Source organism: Cervus elaphus, chromosome 28 (assembly GCF_910594005.1).
Source record: "Cervus elaphus chromosome 28, mCerEla1.1, whole genome shotgun sequence".
NCBI classification, from domain to species: Eukaryota; Metazoa; Chordata; class Mammalia; order Artiodactyla; family Cervidae; genus Cervus; species Cervus elaphus.
The window spans coordinates 40,132,185-40,146,476 of NC_057842.1; the positions used below are offsets into that span (position 1 = coordinate 40,132,185).

Genomic DNA, 14,292 nt, shown 5'->3' on the forward strand with positions numbered 1-14,292 from the left:
AAAATTCCTCCTCTAAGGCTATCTGGAATATCTGGATCTAAGCTAATTACTTACAAGTCAAAGGCTACCTCCTACTCTGCCTGTTTTGTGGACTCTCCACTCAAGCCAAGTCTTAAAAAACATCAACATCTTTAAGGATAGATTTGCACTCTCATTCTGATTCTACTTAGCCTCGCTCAGGATCACCAACATTGCCCTATACTGGGCTTCCTCCTTTGGCCACAAACTGGATCCTCAGAGTCCAGTAGAGTGAAGCATCATCATCTTTTTTTCCCTAAGAAATTACTGTCAACTTCCTGTTTCTTGCCCTTCATTTAGGTCTCCAGAGAATTACCTGAGCCCACAATCATGTCCTTTAATAAACCTGGCACTTCAGCCTCTTCTAGGGGCTTACCAAAACATTGTTTTTATTATATCCAATAATCCATGCTTTAAAAATATTTCTTACTTGAAAGATAGGGCCTGAGGTCCGTCTGTTTCCGTTGGTATTTTGTAGTAATTAGACATTCTAACGGTTTTTTGATCGTAGTCACAGTGCCATGCATTTTGTTGTGAGAAAGGCTAGTGACTTCCTAGAAAAAATTTAAGGCAGTGTTACAAATATGATTGAAAACTGTTTTCAGAAATTGGCTAAGTTGATATACACAGTACAAGAAGCCCTCATTATCTGAGTCCTGGGAAAAGACTACATAAAGTAAATCTCCATAACTACTCTCAAGTGAAAAAAGCAAGGTACAAAGAAAAGTACATACTAAATGAACATTTTTGTAGAATATATATGTGTACATTTATAAGACCTGTAGATAAGTCCCTAAGTAATTGGTGACCAAAGCTGTTTGTGGAGAGAATGAGGTAAGTGGGGAAAAGAGCGTCATGAGAAAATTTTACTCTGCACCTCTTTGAATACTGTACTGTGTGCTTTTATTCTCTGATTTTTAAAAAGGTAACAAGTGTCAGAATATGAAAAAAATACCTCTTGTAGGGAATTCCCCAGTGGTCCAGTGGCTAGTACTCCAGTGTCTAGGACACCATGCTTCCAATGCAGAGACACAGGTTCCATCCCTGGTTGGAGAAATACCTGTATGCTTGAGCAGCGCAGCCAAAAATGTTTTAAATAAAGAAAAGAAACTACCTCTAGGGGATACAAATTCAGAATTTGGAACTTTTAAAATCACAGATCCCCCTGAAGCTACATTTCAGTCACTGTGACAGGATCCCAGGTGCCCCTTGCAAGCTTTAGATTGACACGGTGGTTGGGGCAGGGCAGAGGGTGGAGTTGGTAAGGAAGGTCCTGACTTTCTCTTCAATATCTTAAAAAAAACAAACAACAACAACAAAAAAAAAATAGAAAAAAGTGCCTTCTTGTTTTGAGGTTGGAAACCTTGATACAGAAAGTACAGGGACTCCATAGTTTAGGCAGCTCAGGATATCTGGCACTACTTAAAGTGAAACTCTCAGAGCTGAGTCAGAGGGAGAATGCGAACATTGATTGGATGTTTGATGATATTAAGGAATGATTGACATTTTATATATGATAATGGTATCATGATTTTCTTGAGTGCTTTTCATTTAGAGATACTTACAGAGTATCTCTAATAAATTTAGAGATTTATCTCACACAAAGTGATAAGTGAGATTGGCTCTTAGATCCAGTGAGGATTTGGACATTTGCTGGTAATTGTTGAAACTGAGTGATAAGGACATGAAGAATCATTACTCTGCCCTCTATATTTGTACATGTTTGGAATTTTCCATTAAAAGAGGAAGCTGAGGAACACTTTACACATTGTCTTTCAGTTACTGAAGCTGGTCAGAAAAGAGAAGAAGGAAGCTAAGGGCAGATTGTGAGCCTGAAAAATCCTGGTGCAAGGGAAGACAGGACAAAGTAGACACGAGCATTTGGGGCTGCTCCACAGGTCTCAGGACAGGCACTTGGGAAAGGGGTCCTCTAGACAATGCCCATGAATCAATCACCACCAGGTCACAAGACCTTGGCACCCCATAGTATGAGTCAGGAATAAAGGAGCTGCAAGAACACAGAAATGAGAGCATGTTTGTCTCCAGATGCAGAAGTGAGGCCAATTGAGAATCCTGGGATTGGAGTTAAAGGAAACACGTGTGTGCATGCATACTGAGTCGCTTCAGTCCTGCCCACTCTGTAACCCTATGGACTGTAGCCCACCAGGCTCCTCTGTCCATGGGATTCTCCAGGCAAGAATACTGGAGTGCATCGCCATGCCTTCCTCCAGGGGATCTTTCTGAACCAGGGATTGAACCCACATCTCCTGACTTGCAGATGGATTCTTTAGCACTGGGCCACCGGGGAAGCCCTAAAGGAAATGCAGCCACATCCAATTCAGGAATCACCTGGTTTATTGCACACAATTTGCCCACACACACAACACGGGTCCAAGTATCGAAAGTAGGGTAACAAGCCACTCCAAGGAGAAGTCAGGAAAGAGGCATCTTAGCACAAGCAGTGGTCTTTGGTTCAGAAATGTGTCTTAGGACAAGTGTGAGCAGGAAGTCACCCTGGGCTCCCACAGATAAGCTTTCACCAGCATCGGATGGGACTGGTTCTCAGCTGGGTGGGATTGGGTCTTCCAGAAAACCGCTTTCAACGCACTCTGTTCAGCGGCCTCTTGGAGTAAATGTTAGCCCCAAGAAAGGGGGTCTTGACTCTATCAGTGGCTCCTTCTGTTCCAGGAATGTACATCACCCATCAAATTTTTATCTAAAGTAATATTTTTAGGGGCCTCCCCAGTGGTCCAATGGTTAAGAATCTGCCTGCCAATGCAGGGGACACAGGTTCGATCCCTGGTCTGGGAAGATTCCACATTCTGCAAGGCAAATAAGCCCGAGCACCAGAACCACTGAAGCCCCCTATGCCCTAGATCCTGTGCTCGGTAACATGAGAAGCCACTTCAGTGAGACTCCTACACACCACAAGAAAGAGTAGTCCCCACTCATTGCAACTAGAGAAAGCCTGCACCAATGAAGAGTCGATATAGCCAAAAATAAATAAGCCTTTTACAAAATAAAGTAATATTTTTAGTTTATCCCTCTAAGACTAAACAACCAGCATGGAAGTTCACATTGGCCACTGTGTGACTTGGTTTTGAACTACTCAATATATCATAGATCCCATATGTTCCACACAGGATGAGTAGGAATCATAATTCAAAAGAAATCACATCAGAACACAGGCCTAAAAATGGAAAGCTGTTTATTTCTGTACCACATCAAGCCAGAGGTGACGTCGCAAAGCAAGCAGAGAGGCTCTGTAGCCAGCAGGGCTCCCTGCACACTTCATGGGCACGGGCTTCTTTCTCTCTGACCCTGAGGCAGCCCCTTACCACTTTGGTCCAAGAGAGGAGAGCAGCAGGATGAAAGCAGAGACCAAAAAGTGAGCAAAGAAGGAAAGCCAGCAGTTTCTTAAGAAAGGTTCTTAGAAGTGTGCCATGAGGAAGTTACATACGTGTTAGAGCCTGGGCGGAATCCACCATCTATGAATGACAAAGAACAGCACTCACTGAACTCTAAGCCAGCGTGTGTGGGCTGTCCAGAGACAGTCACCTCGTAAGAAGCAGGAACACTCACTGCGTGCTCAGTCGCTAAACCGTGTCCAACTCTTTCCAACCCCATGGACTGTAGCCTGCCAGGCTCCTCTGTCCACGGGATTCTCCAGGCAAGAATATTGGAATGGGTTGCCGTTTCCTCCCCCAGGAGATCTTCCTGATCCAGGGATCAAACGCTCATCTCCTGTGTCTCCTGCATTGGCAGGCAGATTCTTTACCACTGCGCCACCTGGGAAGCCCAAAAATCTCACTGCTTTTCCTAATTGTTTTCTATGGAAAACAGCTGGTGCAGCAGGGCTTGAACAAGAGTCTTTTTATTACAGAAAGTCCTAAAACCAATTAAGAAGAACACAGGCTTGGGTCATTATGGTGAACAGTTATTTTTATGCACATTTTGGGTTATTATCGAGATATTATAATTGATGAAAACAGTGTGATCAACACGAAGAGGGTCAGTGGTGGGTTAGAATGTTCATAATGTTATCTGAGTTTTGTTAACACACTGATCTAATCCTGTTGCAGGAAGGGGACTCTTTCCACTGCTCAGAGACTGGGCTCTTATCACTCAGGAATGAAGTGTCCAAGGAGACACACGTGCTGACAAAGAAAGAAACTTTATTGGGAAGGGGTACCCAGGTGGAGATCAAGAGGGTAAGGGAACCCAGGAGGACTGCTCTGCCACATGGCTTTCAGTCTTGGGTTTTATGGTGATGGGATTAGTTTCAGGGTTGTCTCTGGCCAACCATCTGACTCAGGGTCCTTCCTGATGTGCGCACTGCTCAGCCAAGATGGATTCCAGTGAAAAGGATTCTGGGAGGACATATGGACTGGACTCTCCTGTCTCCTTTTGACCTTTCCTGATTTCTTCTGGTTGAAGGTGGCTTGTTAGTTCCATGTTCCTTACCAGGATCTTATAACTCTTGCAAATGGCTACTGTGGTGCCTGGCCAGGGTGGGGGTTTCAGTCAGTGGTTCCCCTAACCATTCCAGCTCATCACATGGCTGTAAGGAGAGGCCAAGACTGAGAACCTTTGGAAAACTCAGCAGTGGCCACAGGACTGGAAAAGGTCAGTTTTCATTCCAATCCCTAAGAAAGGCAATCCCAAAGAATGCTCAAACTACCACCAATAGCACTCACCTCACAGACTAGTAAAGTAATGCTTAAAATTCTCCAAGCCAGGCTTCAGCAATACGTGAACCGTAAACTTCCAGATGTTCAAGCTGGCTTTAGAAAAGGCAGAGGAACCAGAGATCAAATTGCCAATATCCGCCAGATCATCGAAAAAGCAAGAGTTCCAGAACAACATCTATTTCTGCTTTATTGACTATGCCAAAGCTTTTGACTGTGTGGATCACAATAAACTGTGGAAAATTCTGAAGGAGATGGGAATACCAGACCACCTGACCTGCCTCTTGAGAAACCTGTATGCAGGTCAGGAAGCAACAGTTAGAACTGGACATGGAACAACAGACTGATTCCAAATAGATAAAAAAGTGTATATTGTCACCCTGCTTATTTAACTTATATGCAGAGTACATCATGAGAAACACTGGGCTAGAGGAAGCACAAACTGGAATCAAGATTGCCGGGAGAAATATCAATAACCTCAGCTATGCAGATGACACCACCCTTCTGGCGGAAAGTGAAGAGGAACTAAAAAGCCTCTTGACGAAAGTGAAAGAGGAGAGTGAAAAGGTTTGCTTAAAGCTCAACATTCAGAAAACTAAGATCATGGCATCCGGTCCAATCATTTCATGGCAAATAGATGGGGAAACAATGGAAACAGTGGCTGACTTTATTTTTCTGGGCTCCAAAATCACTGCAGATGGTGACTGCAGCCATGAAATTAAAAGACACTTACTCCTTGGAAGGAAAGTTATGACCAACCTAGATAGCATATTAAAAAGCAGAGACATTACTTTGGCAACAAAGGTCCGTCTAGTCAAGGCTGTGGTTTTTCCAGTGGTCGTGTATGGATGTGAGAGTTGGACTGTGAAGAAAGCTGAGCGCCAGAGAATTGATTCTTTTGAACTATGGTGTGGAGAAGACTCTTGAGAGTCCCTTGGACTGCAAAGAGATCCAACCAGTCCATCCTAAAGGAGATCAGTCCTGGGTGTTCATTGGAAGGACTGATGCTGAAACTGAAACTCCAATACTTTGGCCACCTGATGCAAAGAGCTGACTCATTGGAAAAGACCCTGATGCTGGGAAAGATTGAAGGCAGGAGGAGAAGGGGATGACAGAGGATGAGATGGTTGGATGGCATCACCGACTCAATGGACATGGGTTTGGGTGGACTCCAGGAGTTGGTGATGGACAGGGAGGCCTGGCGTGCTGCAGTTCATGGGGTCACAAAGAGTTGGACACAACTGAGTGACTGAACTGAACTGAACTGAGAACCATTGTTCCAGCCACTTACATTATCTGGGCCTTTATGGCCAAATAAAGCTGTGCAAATCAACCTCATTCTAGGAATGCTGGGGGACCAGTCTTCTTTCCAAATAGAAACTGAAGATAGTGTTAAGTTTTTCTCTGTTCTGACTCAGATGGGGAGGATTGAGTTCTCCTACACCTCACTTGGATGGAGCTCAGCCCACCCCTCACACTTCTTTCCCTCCATCTCCTTGGCCTTTTCTAGCTCTTCTTCCCCACCTAGCATGCAGCTTTAGTCATTTATGCTAATTGAGGCAGACTGAGCTTGGTACTTCATCAGTATAGTTCAAGAAAATGTGGTGGAAGGAACATTATATTTATACAATGTATTCCTTGAAGAAATAGTATAGGAGAGGCAGAGGAAAATGAGGGTGGGGGGGAGGGGAAGAGTAGAGGATATGATTTCAGCAAAGCTTTTTTGGGGAGGTATTTTATTAAGGGTTCCCAGAAGGTGATGTATGGACTGAGGGCTAGAAAGCTGAAATTTGAGGAGGGCTGTTGGAGGGGAGATGGGAGATGCAATAATAATTGATTGATATTATCCTAGAATTATCATTAGATTTAGACTTGTAATTATCCTCATAGTACTACTGCTTTTTGAGGCAACTAGAGTTCTATTTCCCAAACTGACTCCACCTCTGCCCTTCAGTTCAGTCACTCAGTCGTGTCTGACTCTTTGCGACCCCATGAATTGCAGCACGCCAGGCCTCCCTGTCCATCACCAACTCCCGGAGTTTACTCAAGCTCACGTCCATTGAGTCCATGATGCCATCCAACCATCTCATCCTCTGTCATCCCCTTCTCCTCCTGCCCCCAATCCCTCCCAGCATCAGGGTCTTTTCCAATAAGTCAACTCTTCGCATGAGGTGGCCAAAGTACTGGAGTTTCAGCTTCAGCATCAGTCCTTCCAATGAACACCCAGGACTGATCTCCTTTAGGATGGACTGGTTGGACCTCCTTGCAGTCCAAGGGACTCTCAAGAGTCTTCTCCAACACCACAGTTCCAAAGCATCAATTCTTCGGTGCTCAGCTTTCTTCACAGTCCAACTCTCACATCCATACATGACCACTGGAAAAACCATAGCCTTTGGAAAAAACAGACAGACCTTTGCTGGCAAAGTAATGTCTCTGCTTTTTAATATGCTATCTAGGTTGGTCATAACTTTCCTTCCAAGGAGTAAGCGTCTTTTAATTTCATGGCTACAGTCACCATCTGCAGTGATTTTGGAGCCCAGAAAAATAAAGTCACCACTGTTTCCACTGTTTCCCCATCTATTTCCCATGAGGTGATGGGACCAGATGCCATGATCTTAGTTTTCTGAATGTTAAGCTTTAAGCTAACTTTATCACTCTCCTCTTTCACTTTCATCAAGAGGCTTTTTAGTTCCTCCTCACTCTCTGCCATAAGGGTAATGTCATCTGCATATCTGAGGTTATTGATATTTCTCCCAGCAATCTTGATTCCAGCTTGTGCTTCTTCCAGCTCAGCATTTCTCATGATGTACTCTGCATATAAGTTAAATAAGCAGGGTGACAATATACAGCCTTGACGTACTCCTTTCTAATTGGCTACAAACAGCACAATTTACAAGAAAGGCCCAGGGCTAAACAATCGGGGTGAATTATCTCATTTAACCATCACAATAATCCTGAAACCTGGGTTTCTTATTAATCCCTCTTTACTAATTAGGAAACTGAGGCATGAAGAAGTTAGGAAGTTAGATAACTTGTCCAAAAATCACATAACTGAAAGTAACAAAAATAAGGTTTGAACACCAGGAAGCTGGCTCTGGCAGAAAGAAAGCTAGTGCTCTTGGAGAGGGCATCTGAGAGAATTTGTTCTCACTGACCTATTAGTCCTTGCAGGGTTTAAAACAGGAATGACCTGATGGATAGTTTAAAAGAATTGTTCTGGTGCCCAAATGGAAGTGAACTATGGAAAGGCAGGAGTGGAGCAAGAAGTTAGGAGGCTGTCACAACCATCCAGATGGGCTAAGTGTGAGGCTGCGATTAGAGGTGTAGCAATAAACATACTGAAGAGCTGGAAATGTGAAATATTTTGCTAAGGATAAATACCAGTTGGCAACAGAATGAGCATGTGACCCAGCCCCATCATTTCCCTTGGGCCACAGTGATTCAGATAGGAGAAAAGAAACAGGCTAATCATGGGCCACTGGCATTTTCCCTGAATGTTCGATGAGAAGAAAAAAAAAATCACTCAGTTCCTTTAGCTGAGATGAAAGAAAGCTTGGAACTTAAATGCCCCTCAAGAAGAGCTAGAAAGCCCCTCAAAACAAGGGTCCCCAACCTCCCAGTTGTGCACTGGTACCTCCTGTAAGATCAATGGTGACATTAGATTAGACATAAAGTGCACAATAAATGTAATGTGTTTGAGTCATCCCCAGACCTCTCCCCTCTCTTCTCAGTCCACGGAAAAATTTTCTTCCATGAAACCAGTCCCTGGTGCAAAAAAATGGTTGGGGACTGCTGCCTTAAAGCAAATGGTCCTAGAGAGAACCTCTAGTCCTAGCAAACTGGGGCTGCCATCTCTTTAGCACTCAAAGACATGAATAGCCAGGGACTTTCCCAGATTTTCAAATAGTAGTTCTAACCTATTGGTGAGTTGTGAAATAAAATTTAGTGTGAGGCCAGCATTTTTTCTAATATAATATAATAAAATAAAATTATAGTGTATCACCCATCATAGTTATTATCTCAGAAAACTTTTGTTTCAATATTACAAACACCTGTTAAGGTGGATTGGGGTGGTCCCCACCCATGCTCCATGTCAGAGAAGGGCAAAGAGACCCCTGAAATAAAATCACAGGGATCAATAACAACAGCAACAGAACACCCAAACTGAGGTGTTCCTCACTCCCAGTGGAACTAGAAAGAAACACAAAGTGACAATTCTGTTAGGGAACCATTTACCAAAATTGCCCACCTTGGCCAGACACAATGATAACCAATTGCAGGAGTTGTCTCACAATAGGAGTTCCTGATTAAGAACATGTTGCTGCCACTGAAATTAACCGGGAGAATTCAGGAGGGACCAAGAGGAGGAAGGAGATGCCAGCCCATAATATTGTCCTACCAATCTCCTAGAAACCTTTGCACTGGAATCCGTCTTGGCTGAGAGATGCTAGAGCTACCAGGAAGGACCCTGAGTCAGATCAAATATGGGCCAGACAAGATGACTGGCCAGAGACAACCCGGAAACTGACCCTATTACCATAAAACCTGAGTCTGTAAGCCATGTGGCAGAGCAGTTCTCCTGGGTTCCCTCATCCTGCCACTCTCCTCCCGGCCGCCACCCCTTTCCAATACAGTAAATTCCCTACATAGGAATGAGTTCCTTTCTGAGAATGCGTTTGTTAAGTCCAATTTGTCGGGAAGTCCAACAAGCTAACATAAGAGGCTATATAGTACTATTCTGTAATAGGTTTAAAATACTTTTCACACAAATAATACATAAAAAATGAACATGCAAAAAATAAGAAAACATTTTTCATCTTACAGTAAAGTACCCTGAAAAATTCAGTAGTACAGTACAATAGCTGGCATACAGGGGCTGGCATCGAGGGAACAGGCGAAAAGAGTTACTGACTGGAGGAGGTAGAGGCGGGAGATGGTAGAGCTAAAGGATCATCAGCAACAGGAAATGCAGAGCAAGCTGAAATTTCACTCACTCCTGACGTTGATGGCACAGGACCTGGTTCCTTGCTGGATTCAATTCTATCTACCCTCTTGGGGAGAAAAAAAAAAAAACAAACACCAATCCAGTGATGTCTGGGTAGTAGATCTCTTATTTTCTTGTTATAGATGACATGGTAGCACTGGATTGCACTCTGAACGGCTGCTACAACTTTCATGTACTGTCCTGCGTTCCAGTCCTGTGGACCAAAAACCAATAGTGCCTCCTCAAATAAGGAAAATCCTCTTCCCGTTTCTGCTTCCTGCATCAGGAATCTCATTGGCTCTTCAGTTACTTCTTCCTCCTCTTGTCTCTCATCATTTCTCTGAGTCTCCAATTTCATCATTAGTAAGCTCCTTGTGTTGCATAGCAAGTTCCATCATTCTTACCTGGCACTTCTCAGCAGTACCAGCTATACCGCTGCTGCTTTTATGCTTGCTTCAGGACATCCTGGGCTTGAAATAAGGTTACTGTACCAGTGTACTCTATTCAGTACAGTAAAGTCTTTTGTTTTGTCAGTACTTGTGTCTTTTCAGATAATTCATTTCCAAGTGTTAGACAAGAGCCCACTCTCAGTCCCTGGAATGGACCCTCTTCCTACAACAATTCTGGGTCTCTGGGTCTCTTTGGAAAAGAAGTCAAAGGCAGAGTCCAGAATATGTCCCAACCCAGCTCTTCTAGGACAGAAGTGACCTTGGAAGTGGCTGACTCAGTAAAATTTTAAAAATACAACAACCTGAAAGCACCTGAATGGTTTGAAAAGGAGCCATCATGAGCATTTAAGACTGGGGTGTGGGAAACTGCAGGCTAGGACAGTGTGGGTGTCGTGGAGAGGGAGGGGTACAAACTTCAGATTGGATGTGTGAGGACTCAACATTCTAAACAGTCATTTCTCTCCTTACATAATCGATTCCAGAAAGTTCATAATCTTAGAGAAACTGTTACTGGACCAACCTTGGGTCTGCCCACCCATGTGTAGTAAAGGCAATCCACTGACAGGGCTGTGGAGAAGGAACGTGCAGTATTTATAGCAGAACATCAAGCAAGGAGCCCAGAACAGCTAATGTCAAAATACCAGAAGCCCCAGTGGGTTTCAGTAAAGCATTTTTAAAGGCCAGGTGAGGAAGGAGCATCCCAGGGCTTGTGATCAGCTCCTGCACAATTCTGATTGGTTGATGGTGAGATAAGAGGGTAGGGTCGCTGGGATTAACATTATCAATCCTTAGGTAATAGCAGGCCTGGGGGCTATACGTTCATGGTCATCAAGGAGTTAACTTCTTCCATTTGTTAGGGATTTTAGCATCCATAAAGCAACTCTGGAAATGTGCATCAGATACTACTATCTACACACTTCAGAGAGGAGCTAAAGCAAATGATATAGGGGAGGGGTTTGTCCCAGAAAGGCCCATGGGGTCCTGCTTGGTTACAAAACTTGATACTCTCTGACTGACCCTATTGGCACCTCTTTGGCCATCATATATACCATACCACTTTGACAACCACCCAATACACCAATTATTTTGAGCATTCCAATTAGAAAAAAAGGGCTGCACTTGTGACTCAGTGGTAAAGAATCCACCTGCAATGTAGGAGACACAAAAGACACAGATTTGATCTCTGGGTCAGGAAGATCCCATAGAGGAGGAAATGGCAACCCTCTCCAGTATTCTTGCCAGGAAAATCCCATGGACAGAGGAGGCTGGAGGGCTACGGTCCAGTGGGTCACAGAGTCAGACATGACTGAGCACACAGCATGCATTAGAACAAACATGAATCACCACTAGTGATATCTACCTCAGTGAAAGGTTCTGTTTTTCAAGAAAGTAAAAAAGAAAAATTTCTTTCTTTCCCAGTACCTTTGTCTCTCACATTTGAATTTCATGTCAAAACATCTCATCCTGGCGTCTCATTCTTTTTCCCAAGACAGTTATCATTATCAGAAATTTTACTATAGTAAAGGTATTAAATAATGAAAAAGACACTGTTTCTCTCCACAGAATGTGATAATTTAATTTATAATCTACAACTCCCCATTGTATATACTACAAAATAAATGTACAGTGCAGTCTCTGATCATCACAGATATTTGACTGAGAAACAGAATTATCCCCAAGTAAAGGCTAAAAATCTGAGGCTTTAAAGTGCCTAATAACACCCTTCTGAAGTCCCAAAATTATTTAGCGTCAAGGGTATATTACAAAATACAACCCCAAATAAAAAAAAAAAATTGCCTATCAACAAAGTCTACCAAATTGCCTCTTCTTTGGTCATTCTGATGTTTTTAACATGGAAGATCTCATTCATCTCACTGGAGGAGTCTAGAAAGGGATGAACTTCTGATGGACAGATGGTCAGGAGGGCAGCATTACCGCCTTCTCTGGGCAACTCAGGACAAAAGAATGGACACAAAGGCTCCAAACAGGAAATATTACTGTTGATATAGATGAGGGCATCATGGCCAATATCAAAAAACTTGATTTCTTCCAACTCAATGTCTAGAAAAATTCTGACTCAGCTAAGGCAAGGGCTTGCAGGAATTCTGATTTCTGGGACGGAGCAGGTATATATTGTCCCAGCCTTCATGCTGATGACCCAGAAGCCATGTTCAGAGGAGAAATCACTCTTCCTCTTCCTGTCGACCGATTTTTTGCAGATTCCCAGAGCCCACTCATTACTCTTCCCCACTTCTACCTCCAGTAATGGCAGCCAGAGGAGAAACATGGAGTGTCCAGGACACAACGCCTGTAGAAATCTCTGGGGATCTTCCATCAGGTTTTGGCAGATCTTCCCACACTGGACACTCCTTAGGTCCTCAGAGAAGACAAGGAAGGGGTTGGTGGTGTCTGAGTCCAGAGTTACATCCTCTCAGAACTTCAGGTACTCATTATTCCTATGCAGACCTTCTTCCAACTGGGAACCATGTTGGGCCATGAGAAGAATCAGTTCTCTAATATTCCATGCCTCCAAAAGAGGATTCTCAGTGACAACTCGGCATACAGGAAAGATCAATTTCAGATCCTTCTGTTCTCCCATCCAAGTTTGCGTGCAATGAAAGCAGAAAGTGTGGGCACAGGAGAGAGCAATGGGGTTGAGGTAAATCTCCTGACAGACTGGACAGACTGCTTCCTCTTGCAGATGGGGGGACATGGTCTCTAAGGCTCACTTTTCAGGAGAACTGAGCCAAAATGGCCCTTTATTATCTTCTGGGGGTGATCAGGAGCCTTCAGTACATGATCAGCTCTTCAGTAATCAGGATATACCTAAATCCAATGCAAAAATTAAATAATATAAATCTTTCTATACTTTATACATGAAAATAACACTAAACCACCAGAGAATCATAGCAAAGGCACTGTCCATAAGGAAAACTATCCAAAATTTAAGTGATCACAAGAAAGAGAAATAGGACAGAGGACATTGTTTTTTCATGGGGGAAAGCTTACATTTTCTGGAGACTTCTGGGTGAAGTCTTGTCTGCTCTGACTGCAGCTTCTCTCCATGGGAGCTGAGCTCAGCTGGGTCTTTTTTTTTTTTTCACTCCATTGGGTCTTTGGAGGAATCAGGGGTGCAGTCTTCACCCCTAAACAGCATTCCTTTGAAAGTCACTTGCAGTTGAAAAAAAAGAATTTCCATACCTAAATGCAACCATAAAAAAGGGGGTACATACTGAATGGGAGAGAGCATTTTATATATCTGGGTTATATATATAACAGTTTACATACACACACACACACACACATACACATATATATAACTGGTTTATATATTTGGGTTAACATCCAAAACATACAAAGAACTCATACAATTTAAAAAATCTAATTTTAAAAACAGGTAGAGAATCTGAATAGATATTTTTCTAAAGAAGATATAAAAGTGACCAACAGCAACATGAAAATATGCGCAACATACCTACTCATCAGAGAAATGCAAATCAAAACCACAATATCCCTCATGTGTGGGTGCTCAGTCACTTCAGTTGTGTCTGATTCTTTGCGACCCTGTGGACTGTAGTCTGCCAGGCTCCCCTGTTCATGGGATTTCCCAGGCAAGAACACTGGAGTGGGTTGTCATGCCCTCCTCCAGGGGATCTTCCTGACCCAGGGATTGAACTCAAGGATCCTGTTCAAATGGCAATCATCAAAAAAGTCTACAAACATAGTACAGTCTCTGTGGAGAACAGTATTGGGGTTCGCTAAAAAAAAAAAAAAATAGAACTACTATATGATCCAGCAATTTCACTCCTGGGCATACAGCTGGAGAAAACCATAATTCAAAAACATACATGCACCCCAATGTTTATTGCAGCACTATTTACAATAACCAAGACATGGAAGCAACCTAAATATCCATTAACAGATGAATGGATAAAGAAGATGTGGTACATAAACACAATGTACTGTTACTTAGCCATTAAAAAAAAAAAATGAAATGCCATTTGAAGCAACATGGATGGACCTGGAGATTATCATATTAAATGAAATCAGAGAAAGACAAATAATCATATGATATTGCTTTCATGCAAAATCTTAAAAAAATGATACAAACAAACTTATTTATAAAGCAGGCTCACAGACTTAGAGAATGAAT

The 14,292-nt window shown here is 42.9% G+C and overlaps 1 protein-coding gene across 1 annotated transcript; it reads right to left on the minus strand.

Annotated features, from left to right (window-relative positions):
• Window positions 1-11,949: 11,949 nt before the first annotated feature.
• On the minus strand, window positions 11,950-12,852 carry RFPL4B (ret finger protein like 4B). Its single transcript, XM_043890149.1, is given in 4 exon segments — window positions 11,950-12,398; window positions 12,401-12,449; window positions 12,451-12,567; window positions 12,826-12,852. Coding segments are annotated over 4 exon segments (642 nt in total).
• Window positions 12,853-14,292: the final 1,440 nt, after the last annotated feature.